The following is a 12341-nucleotide window of genomic DNA, read 5'->3' on the forward strand; positions in this document are numbered from 1 at the left end:
GTCTTCTTTCTACACGTTTTTATTCTTAGAAAACAGGGGTCATGCACTCTGAAAAACTCCAAGTGCCCTATAGTGGCCTATTAATCTTTTGTTGTACAAGTGTACAGTTTACAGAATTATTTGGTGGTATAATTCTTTATGCTGGAACCTAATTCTGGAATTGTTCTTAACTATTTTATTGTACTCATTAAGTTTAACTGATTTCTTTAGTAGAGGCCTCTTTAGGAATTGTTCATTTTATTTATTTATTTACTTATTTTTAATTTTGGGGGGTTATTTTTAAAAAAAAATTTTTTTAATGTTTATTTTACTTTTGAGACAGAGAGAGACAGAGCTTGAGTGGGGGAGGGGCAGAGAGAGAGGGAGACACAGAATCTGATGCAGGCTCCAGGCTCTGAGCTAGCTGTCAGCACAGAGCCCGACACGGGGCTCGAACCCACGGACCGTGAGATCATGACCTGAGCCAAAGTTGGCCGCCCGACTGACTGAGCCTCCCAGGGGCCCTGGGGGTTATTCATTTTAAACAAGTACTTTTAAAACTACTTGGAGGATTTCATGTCAACAATAATTGTTTAAATTGTATTTTTTAAGTTGGTTAATATTTACTTATTTATATTTTTAAATGGCTTCTTTTTTTATGTTTGTTTTTGAGAGAGAGAGAGAAAGAGAGCATGCACGCGTGAGCGAACAGGGGAGGGGCAGATAGAGAGGGAGACACTTCAAATCTGAGGCAGGCTCCAGGCTCTGAGCTGTCAGCACAGAGCCTGATGCAGGGTTTGAATTCACAAACCATGAGATCATGACCTAGGCCAAAGTCAGATGCTTAACTAACTAAGCCACCTAGGTGCTCCGAAGTTGGTTAATATTCATGTATGTGAAGCTATATTAATATTTTGTTCATGGCATTACAATTGCTATACTTGTTGTACATATAGGTATTAGATTTAAATTGTAGACTATTTCTGAAAAAATTACAGACTCATTAATTATGGATGCATTTACTATATTTCTCTTAAAATTGTGTTTATTTGTTTACTTTTTTGATATACCTAGTAAAGATATCATGCTGAGAGATGTAGTTGATTAAAACAGATGTCCTGGGGGAGGAAGATAACATGTGCTGAGCTGTGTAATTTGTGGTGGGAAAGAAAATGAGGAAAAAAAAGGCAGACAGAAAGGAGGAGGCTATTAGATTTTAAAATAGCATGGTAGAAAGTTCTCAAGCTGATGTGGGGGAAGAGAAGTAAAAGATGTAAGCAGTTGTGTATATCTGTCCTTGTTGAAACATGAGGGAGAAAACTAGTAAGGGGCAAGGAAAGCCTACATGGGTATTTTTGAAGCTGTCAAGTAAAGCAGTGGTTTGTACTGGGCAGTAGATATGCAAAAACATTTTATATACATTGGTGGTTGGGTACTTAGTTGTAAGATGTTTGTGTGTGTGATGAATATAGATGGGGGAGTGTGGTGATGAGTACAGAATGTATTTCAGTTTGAGGAGAGTTGCACTCAGAGTGTTATAGTTGGATGAGTAAGATTCTGATCAAAATACTTGAGAGGATAAAATAGGATAAACAGTGCTTAACCTAGTCTAAAGAGAAGAATACACAAGTTTGGAGAAAGAGAAAGAAACAAGCAAATGAAAAATTAAAAAGGTAAATGTTTGTTTTAATATAGCTTATGTTTTTAAATAAAATTAGGCAATATAACACATTTGCAGATAATTTTCACTTAGATCTAAATTTTTGGAACTACCCCATAATTGTTTTAATTTTTTTTTTTAACCCATAGCTTATAGTAAGACTTTATTTTATGTAACTTTTCCTAGACCTTGGGTTGTGGTACATAATTTCTGCTATGTGAATTTCTAGAAGTTTATAATTTTAATAGTCTCTCTTAGGGGCTTCCCAGTTTCATTCTCCACCATGTCATGCTAGTATTATATCTAGAAAACTATATCAGGTCCATTTCTTCTATTCCTTAGCCCATGTGTCTACTCCTGTTCGTGTTGTCTGCCTTGATATCCAGTTACCTTTTCTATGTAGAAGTCTTTTGACTACTTCTCCATCCTCCTTGTCCTCCCAATCTCATTTTCTTTACAACCTGAGATTGCATGTCTCATATTGAACATAGTGAACTGACTACTTCATCTAACTTCTTCATATTTATCTTTGTAGTCACTGGGCAGGGTGTAGCCCTAAAGCCTGGCAGTGAAAGAGACTGAGCATGGTTTGACTTTTAACCTATTGTTGGTCCCCACTGCCCAGCCTCTCTCCTACTAACATGACATACAATTTTCTTGTTATTCTTCATACTTTCCTTTTCTCCATTGCCGTTGATAAATACCTGACTAATTATGGTATGTCTGAGCTTAGAGGTTTTGCTTAAGTTATTTTATTACTTCCTGGAAAGGAAAAAAAATCACCCGAGGAAAAGTGTTTCAGTGTGGAATTAAAATTTTTTTTTTTTAATGTTTTATTTATTTGTAGGAGAGAGAGAGACAGCATGAGCAGGGGAGGGTCAGAGAGAGAGGGAGTGACAGACTCTGAAACAGGCTCCAGGCTCTGAGCTGGCAGTCAGCACAGAGCCCGACGTGGGGCTCGAACCCACAAACTGCGAGATCAGGACCTGAGCGAAAATCGGACGCTTAACCGACTAAGCCACCCGGGTGCCCCTCAGTGTGGAATTTTAAAAAGTTGTAGTGAAAAACTTTTATGTAGGTAAAAGGATTAAAGCACATACTAATTTCCTGGTAACTCATGAAAGTAAAGGCTGAACATTTTTGGAAGGTTAGATGTTCTGTTTACTGCAGTAGGAAGGATCATGCAGATGCGGTGGAGCTTGGGTGGGATAGAGATAGAAAGTAGATTTTGCATATGGTAAGTTTTAGGTACCTCTTAGAATACCAAGTGGATTTCATTGTTGTGGTTCAGTAGTCTCTTTTGACGTAGAAGAATCTTCCTCTTATTCATTTTTTTCAAGAAATTGAATTTCTTGAAGAGTTCAGGTCTGTTATCTAATAGAATGTCTTACACTTGGAATTAATTGTTTCTTAACAGTTAGCTTAAGATTTAACATGTTTTTGACAAGAATACAACTTAGGCAACATTGTGTACATCACATTAAGAGGCATATATCATCAAGGTTGTCCCACTGTTGGTGTTACTAAGTTTGATCACTTGATTAAGCTCATGACTGCCAGATTTCTCTGTTGTAAAGGGAATATTGTTGTTAGGGAATAAATATGTTAGGACTCCCAATAGCTTGTAGTGTTTGTTATCATTCTCTTTATCCACTCAGTACCATAAACTTGAAAACCAGTTCTGTCATTTTAACAGTTTTACAAAGGTGGCTCTTCATATTAGAAATTTAAAAAGATGTTTGTTAGAATAAAAAAGGGGTAGAAATGAAATTGAAACTATGTGAAAGTGAAGTAGGAGAGGCAGTAGTGAGGCATACCTTGTGTTTGTCCATGTTTGGAGGGCGGTGTGGAACACAGTCTTGAGGTAAAAAATTGTACTGCTTCATAGAGCTGTTATAAAAATGTGAGCAACATGTTATAGCTATTCTAAAACATGAACGTTATTAGCCTTCTTGAAGCAATCCTGGTTAAAGTTAATGAACTTTATTATTTTTTTATAGGTTTAAATGCAATACTGGATATTTATTTCTTAAGGTAAGTTTTTTATTTTTCATCTTTTTCAAAACATTATTAAATTTGTTATCCAAGTACTTTTTCTAGAAAGTAAGTTTTAGTTACTGAATTGTGTCACTAATTTATCATCTGGGCTTAGGGGCTTTATCTATTACAGAGAAGAAAAATGTCCTCAGGGGAATGATTGTTACTGTACACACAGCACCTAGTAATAATATGCCCAGCACTTGAGTGCTGAAGAAAATTGGTGGGTTATCATGAGACCTTAGGTTTACACATTTGTGGTACATCTCAGTATTCAGAATTGCTTAGGTTTGCTTTAGGATCCTTGAGCCTTGGATTGAATATTAGTTTCCTAGGGCAGCTATAACAAAGTGCCACACACTGGGTAGCTTAAAACAATAGAAACTTATTCTCTCCCAGTTCTGGGGGCTAGATGTCCCAAATAAAGGCAGCGTTGTGCACCATTTGTGAAGGCTTTAGAAAACACTCTTTCCTTGCCTCTTCCTATCTTCTGGTTGCTGCTGGCAGTTCTTGGGGTTCCCTGCTTATAGCTGTTTCACTCCATTTTCTGCCTCTGTCTTCACATAGTCTTATCTCTTTGTGTCTCCTTTCCCTGCTTTGAGATCCCCTCTCCTTATAAACACTCCAGTCATTGGGTTTTGGTCCCACCCTAATCACATATGACCTCCTCTTAAATTGATTACATCTTCCAAGGATCCTGTTTCCAAGTAAGGTCATATTCATAGGTCCTGGGTTTATGACTTAGACATATCTTTTTGGGGAACACAGTTCATCTCATAGTGGTTGGGACTTGAATGGAGTTGTAGCAGTATTGAGATGCCACGATCACTTTGATGTTTGAATAATGTATTCTATGAGGTACTAAATTATTTTGTAATTGATATAGAAATAAAAGAGAATCCCTACATTTCTCAAGGCAAGTTAGAGCTTGTTCTACAACAGACTTTGAGTGGTAGAAGAGATGAGAATTTTTAACATTTACACATAAAAAGACTGGGGGCGCCTGGGCGCGCCTGGGCGGGCTCACTCTGACTTGAATTTTGGCTCAGGTCATGATCCCAGAGTCATGGAATGGAAACCCGCGTCAGGCTTTTGCTCGGCATGGAGCCTGCTTAAGAGTCTCCCCTTCCCCCTCCCCACCCACCCTAACAGCTCCGACTCTCAAAAAAAAAAGAAAAGAAAAGAAAACATTTAAGACTGGTTATTTATTTGCATTTGTGGGATTCAGCCTGACAAGGATTGTGGCTCTCCTGAGGTAGGACGTGGCTCTCCTGAGGTAGGACGTAGCTCTCCTGAGTAACAAAGTAGAGGGGTTTTTTTGTTTTCTTTTGTGTGTACTTTGCCTGAGAATAACAGTGTTATCCTTTTTATCCATTTATGTTAGGAAAGGAAACTTGTATAATTGGATAACTTTTTAAAGCTCATTAATACTCTTGACCATTTTAGAAAAGTACAGGGTTATTGCAATTCAGCTCCAGCTTCAAAGAAGGTCTTAGATAAGTGAACCTAGCTCGGTTCTTGGCTCTTGGTAAATGCCTAATATGTATTTGTTATTATTTGTGACCCTTTCTAAGAAAGTGAAGGAGGTTTGAGGTAGTCATGAAAAGAAGGAAAGTTCTCACCTCTTTTAATTATTTTTTTCTGTCTGGCTGGCTAGGATATTTACTGTTCCAGTAATTGGTTTGGTTTTGTTCATAAATGACTGGAAAATGTAGATTACAGTTGAATGAATGTTTTTAATATAGGACAGTACATATGATATTAGATACATGTTTACTTTCTGGAAATTGAAGGTAATATTTTTTAAAAGTGTGTGTTTATTTTGAGAGAGAAAAAGTGCACTCTCATGTGAGCAGGGGTGGGGCAGAGAGAGAGAGAGAGAGAGAGAGAGAGAGAGAATCCCAAGCAGGCTCTGTGCTGTCAGCACAGTTTGTTAGCTCATGGACCATGAGATCATGACCTGAGCCAAAATCAAGAAGTTGGATGCTTAACCGACTGAGCCACCCAGGCACCCTGGTAATATTCTTAAATGCCTTTTATTATATGATGCTTTTGGATAAATATTAAAAATCCAGGCTGTGTTAACTTTTTTCTTTATTCTCTTCTTCCATTTAAATAAAAATAGCTGTATTAATCCAATAAGCTGTAAAGCCATAATGTGGCATACCATCCCGTTTGAGAGGTGAACATTACCAAATAAAAATGGCTGACAGAAGTGGGAAGACTGTTCCAGGACAAGTGTATATTGAAGTGGAATATGATTATGAATATGAAGCAAAGGACAGAAAGATCGTGATAAAACAAGGGGAACGATACATCTTGGTGAAAAAGACCAATGACGACTGGTGGCAGGTCAAACTAGATGAGAACTCCAAAGCGTTCTATGTGCCAGCTCAGTATGTTAAGGAGGTCACCCGTAAAGCTCTCATGCCGCCTGTTAAACAGGCAGTGGGACTGCCAAATAATTCTATGAAAATGATACAGAGTCTTCATCTTCAGAGGTCAACAGAAAATGTGAACAAATTGCCTGAGCTTTCGAGCTTTGGAAAGCCATCATCGTCTGTTCAAGGAACAGGTCTTATTCGTGATGCCAATCAGAATTTTGGACCCAACTATAATCCATGTCAGACTATGAACCTAAGCCTGGACCTGACCCATAATAATGGAAAGTTTAACAGTGATTCACATTCTCCTAAAGTTTCTGGCCAGAATAGGACGCGCTTATTTGGTCACTTTCCTGGTCCGGAGTTCTTGGACATAGAGAAAACTAGCTTCTCCCAGGAACAGTCTTGTGATTCAGCAGGAGAAGGCTCAGAAAGAGTGCATCAGGATTCTGAATCTGGTGATGAACTTAGCAGCAGCTCCACTGAACAGATACGGGTAAGATGAAAAGTATAATGGTGCAGCACTTGTACCACCGAAACAATAATACTGCAGATTTTATTTTAATTAAAATCTTTGTAGGAGTTAGGAATTGTTTGTTTTGCTTTGTTATTAGAATAGGTTCTATCCTGATTTAATGAGGTGGAGAATAGTGGAAGAACTTGTGGAGTTTATAAAGGTTGGCCTTATGGTTTCCATAGTTTTTGTACTTTTTTGGACTAGAACTGCTTCACGTGTAGAAACCTTTTTTTTCTCCATCTCAATTGATAATGTTTAAAGTAGAAAGGATTTACTTATACTACCCAGTGATATTTCTTTTACTAGACAAAGTTTGTTTTCTAATTGTACTCATTTGGCTTGTTTCTGGTAAGTTTTCAGGTAATAGTGGGACTGTGAGGAAAGGTATCATTGGAATGTTAGCTACTAACTCTTGTTCTTTCAAACTTGTTTGTTAACCTTTAATATTAAAGAAAATACGGAGCTGACAAATCTTTGCCTTCATTCATGCACTTTTGTGTCTTAAGTGTTTAAATATACATACTTGTTTGCGTGGAACATTGGCCTGAAAAAAATTGTGTGTAGATGGTTTGATTTTTTTTTTCCTCTTTATCTAACTTTATATTGAGTTTAGTTTATGCATAAAGCTTGTCAAGTAAAGTGAAATAAAAATTAAAAGCAATTGTATGAAATTGAAACTTGAATGTATTTGGATAAGCCTAATTAAAAAAATTTTTTTAGACACACAGAGACACACACAGATACACACACACACATACACACACACACACATACACACACACAGAATGAGTGGGGGAAGGACAGAGAGAGAGAGGGAGACACAGAACCTGAAGCAAGCATCAGGCTCCAAGCAGTCAGCACAGAGCCTGACACAGGGCTTGAACCCACAAACCGGGAGATCATGGCCTAAGCTGATGTTGGATGCTTAACCAACTGAGCCACCCAGGTATCCTGGATAAGTCTAATTTTAAGAGAAATTGAAAATTGATAAATTTTTGCCTAAACCTCTGTTGTAAGATTTATTCATCAAGTTAAGTCAGTAGTTGTAAGACTGGTCTTAGATGTGGCCTGACTGTGATGGAACTAGTTTGTTCTTCCTATAGCTTTTAATTTTTTTGTGACATTTTGAATGGAAAAGGGAAGATTCTCTAGAAAAATTTCTGATGTGTGAGATCAGGGCAGTTACATGAAGTAGCCCTGTCAGTTTATCATCATGTGTCTTAGGAGGCTTCTATTTCTTTAGTCTTTATGTGATACTTTGACATAGGGTGTATAGTGTTTCCTGGAATTTTTCTGTTCATAGCTTCTTTTTTGAACTAGTGGGACTTGGGAAAGGTGTTTTCTATTACTGATAGCCATGACAGTTCATGGTATGTTTTATATGTATGTACTCCAGCAATCCTATGTTCTTTTCATCACGGTCATCTTAAATTCACTGCACGGAAGTTGAAGCTCCTGCTCTCCGGAGCCCTAACACTACTTGGAAATCCTGTTAAATTTCTCTAGCAGGTCTTCATGACAAGTATTTCAAAACTTTTTCATTTCTCTCAATCACCTGCTTTTTTTCCCCTGCTCTCTTAGGTCAGATAACCTTGCCTTCTATTTTACAGCCCAAATAAAAGCTTTAGGATGGAAACACCCCAGCTGTGGGGAGCATGTATTGCACAGCAGTTAATAGCACTGGCTTTAGATTTGGATCTGATTCCATACCGCTTACCAGCTGTGCCATAATTGGGGCAAAGTACTTAACCTCTGTGTCTAGGTTTCCTCATTTTAAAACGGGGATCACAGGGTTGTTGAGGATTAAGTGGGCTACTATATCTAATATGCTTAAAACTATGCCTTGTGCATAAGTGCATTATGTATCTATGGCTGTTTTGTAAATCCCTCCCAAGTCTAGTGGCTTAAAACCATAACATCTTCTCAGAGTTTCAGTGGTCCATAATTCAGAAGCTGGTTAAATGACTAATTTTAAAGGCATAGAGTGTCATGGGGTTACAGTCTTGTGAAGGCTTGGCTGGGGCTGGAGGAGCTGCCTCTAAAAAGGCTCACTCACATGAAATTAGTTGGACCTCTTCACAGGTGCTTGTGTTGTAGACCAGCTCTCCCTCAGAAGGAGCAGTCCAAGACAGAGCAAGGTAGAACCTGCATTGTAACCCATTGAAGAAGATCTAGGTTTCCAGTTTTTTGCTGCTGTAAATAAAGCTGCTATATATAAACATTTCTGCACAGGTTTTTGAGTGAACATAACTTTTTGTTTGTCTGGCATAAGTGCTCCTGAGTATTGCTAATGGAATTGTAAATATGTGTTTAAGTTTTTAAAGAGACTGCCAAACTGTTTTCTAGAGTGGCTGTACCATTTATATTCCTACCAGCAATGTACGTGATCCAGTTTCTGTGCATGCTTGCTAGCATTTGGTGTTGCACTGTGTTTTTTCTTAAGCCATTTTGATAGGTGTGTAATAATACCTTGTGATATTAATTTGATTTCCTAACAGCTAATGATGTTGAACATCTTTTCATATGCTCATTTGTCGTCAATGTCATCAATGAAATGTCTCTTCATATCTTTTGCCCATTTTCTAACTGGGCAAAAGTTTTGTACTCTTGAGTGTAGAGTTCTTTATATAGTCTAGATGCTAGTCATTTGCTAGATAATATGGCTTGCAAATATTTCCTCCCAGTCTATAGCTTGTCTTTTCATATTCTTTTTTTTTTTTTAATGTTTATTTCTGAGAGAGAGAAAGAGGCAGTGTGAGCAGGGGAGGGACAGAAAGAGGGAGACACAGAACGAGAAGCAGGCTCCAGGCTCTGAGCTGTCAGTACAGAGCCCCATGTGGGGCTCCAACCCATGAACTGTGAGATCATAACTTGAGCTGAAGCCGGATGCTTAGCCGGCTGAGCCACCCAGGCACCCGTCTTTTCTTACTCTTAACACCATAGCTGGTTTAGTCAGGGTTCTCCAGAGAGAGGGGTGAGAAAGAGAGAGAGAGAGAGAGAGAGAGAGAGAGAGAGTNATCATAACTTGAGCTGAAGCCGGATGCTTAGCCGGCTGAGCCACCCAGGCACCCGTCTTTTCTTACTCTTAACACCATAGCTGGTTTAGTCAGGGGTCTCCAGAGAGGAGAGAGAGAGAGAGAGAGAGAGAGAGAGAGAGAGAGTGTGTGTGTGTGTGTGTGTGTGTGTGTGTATGTATGTGTATATATCCACACACACACAGAACGAGATTTATTTTTAGGAATTGGCTTACGTGATAATGGAGACTGGCAAATCCAAGATCTGCAGAGTAGGATAGTATGCTGGAGACCCAGGGAAGAGCCAGTGGTGAAATTCAAATCCAAAGGTTGTCTGCTGGCAGGATTTATTCTCGCTTTGAAGTAGTTAGCCTTTTATTCTATTCTGGCTTTCAACTGATTTGATGGGGCAATCTGATTTACTCTTAAGTCTACTGATTTAAATGTTAATTGCATCCAAAACACCCTCACAAAAGCATCCAGAATACTGTTCCATCAGATATCTGGCCCAGCTGAGTTGATACATAAAATTAACCATCACAGTAGGCTTATTTTTACTCTTATTTTCTCTTAAGGTTATGGATTTCCATTTTGTATTTAAATCCATGGTCATTTTGGATTTAATTTCTGTGTAAGATGTAAGACTTCAGTGTAAGATGATTAAATCAAGGTGGGATTTTTTTGGTTTGTTTTTTGCCTGTGAATATCTAATTATTACAGTATCATTTGTTGAAAAGACTTTCCTCCAGTAAACTGCTTTTATATCTTTGTCAAAAATCAGTAGGCCACATTTGTATGGATCTATTTCTGGATCCTCTGTTCTGTTTCATTCATATTGTGTCTTTCCCTACTCTAATATCAGACATCTTTGATTTTTTTTTAATTTTTAATTTTATTTATTTTGAAAGAGAGCAAGTTGGAGGGGGAGAGGGGCAGAGAGGGAGAGAGAATCTCAATCAGGCTCCAATCTGTAAGTGCAGAGTCCAGTGTGGGGCTCAAACCTATGAACTGCAAGATCATGCATGACCCGAGCCGAAACCAAGAGTCAGATGCTTAACCGACTGAGCTCCTCCATGAACCCCTCAGACATCCTTGATTACAGTAGCTATAAGTCTTAAAATTGGTAGACTGATTTCCTCCCAATTTGTTCTTCAGAATTGTTTTAGTTATTGTAGTAGTCTAAATAATATTTGCTAGAGATATCAGGTCCTGATCCTTGGAACATGTACATGTTACTGTTTTAAAGAAGAAGGTCTTTGTATAGGTAAGATTAATTTAAGGACTTTGAGATGAAGGTTATCCTGGACCCTGCATGCAATCACAAATGTCCTTACAAGGGAAGAGCAGAGGGGGCATCACACACAAAGAAGGCTATGTGAAGATGGGGCCCAGAGAGATTTGAAGATGCTGGCCTTAAAGATAGGAATGATGTGGCCACAAGCGAGGGAACGCTGACAGCCACTAGAAGTTGGAAGAGGCAAAGAAAGCGTTGTCTTCTAGAGACTGGCGTGAGTGCAGCCCTGCCTGCTCCCTGATTTCAGCCTGGTGATACTGATTTTGGACTTCTGGCCTCCACAACTGGGAAGGAATAAATTTTTGTTGTTTTAAGCCTGTTTGTATTAAGTTCTTACAGCAGCCACAGGAAACTACTACAGCTATTCTTGTTCCTTTGCTTTTCCTCATACCTTTTAGAAGAGTCTGATCCATATCTATAAAATATCTTGCTGGGATTTTGATAGGAAGTACATTAACCCCATGTTATTTTGGAGAAAATCGACATTTTTACTATGTTGTGTCTTCAATCTGTGTATATCTTGTGTCTCTCCACTTATTTAGATCTAATTTGATTTTTTTACATCAGCATTTTGTAGTTTTCAGTAAAAGTCCTGTATGTGTTTTATTGTATTTACACCTAAGTATTTAAATTTTTTGAGCAATTGTAAGTGTTACTGTGTTTTTAATTTTGGTATTCACATATTTTATTGCTAGTATATAGAAATACAGTTGATTTATTTTTTTAAAGATATATTTTTAAATAATCTTTATACCAAACGTGGGGCTCGAACCTACAACCCTGAGATCAAGAATCTTATGTGCCACTGACAGCCGGCCAGGCAAGCTACAGTTTGTTTTCATTCTTACTTTTGAAGTTTTTTAAAATATACTTTTAGATTTCCAGAAATACTGTGAAGAAATTATAGACTTATGATATACCCCACACCTAGTTTTCACTGTTAACATATTAGTATGATTCATTTGTCATAATTAATGAACTGATATAGATACATTATTAACTAAAGTCTGTACTTTGTTTTCAGGATTTCCTTAGTTTTTATCTAGTTTTCTTTTTTATCTCTTCCAGAATACCACATTACATTTAGTAGTTATGTGTCCTTAGGTTCTTCTTGGCTTTGATAGTTTCTCAGCATTTCCTTGTTTTTAATTAACTTGACAATTTGGAGGAGTTTTGGTCAAGTGTTGTAGAATGACCCTATGTTGGAATTTGTCTCATGTTTTTCTCATGATTGAACTGTAGTTCCAGACTTTGGGGAAGGAAGACACGTAGGTAAAATGTCATTTTCATCACATTTTGTTAAGGGTAATTAATGACCAGCATCATTTATCATTGTTGATATTGGCCTTGATCACGTGATAGGTATTTTTGTCAGATTTTTCCACTTTTTTCCCTCTCTTTCCATACCATAGGCTTTGGAAGGAAGTCGCTACAGTGGCCCATACTTAAGAAGTGG

General features: G+C 37.9%; 1 protein-coding gene across 4 annotated transcripts in view; it reads left to right on the forward strand.

Annotated features, from left to right (window-relative positions):
• The window catches only part of ARHGAP12 (Rho GTPase activating protein 12), a 120572-nt gene that overhangs the window by 15092 nt on the left and 93139 nt on the right, over positions 1-12341 (forward strand). For all 4 annotated transcript variants that reach the window (XM_039248666.1, XM_039248667.1, XM_039248668.1 and 1 more), the window contains exons 2-3: positions 3640-3673; positions 5802-6556. In XM_039248666.1, coding sequence (XP_039104597.1) covers positions 5879-6556 — 678 coding nt within the window. In that variant the 5' untranslated portion in view covers positions 3640-3673; positions 5802-5878. The remainder of the gene's footprint in view (positions 1-3639; positions 3674-5801; positions 6557-12341) is intronic.

The sequence above is a fragment of the Hyaena hyaena genome, unplaced genomic scaffold (assembly GCF_003009895.1).
Source record: "Hyaena hyaena isolate Hyena2069 unplaced genomic scaffold, ASM300989v1 scaffold_314, whole genome shotgun sequence".
Classification (NCBI taxonomy): domain Eukaryota; kingdom Metazoa; phylum Chordata; class Mammalia; order Carnivora; family Hyaenidae; genus Hyaena; species Hyaena hyaena.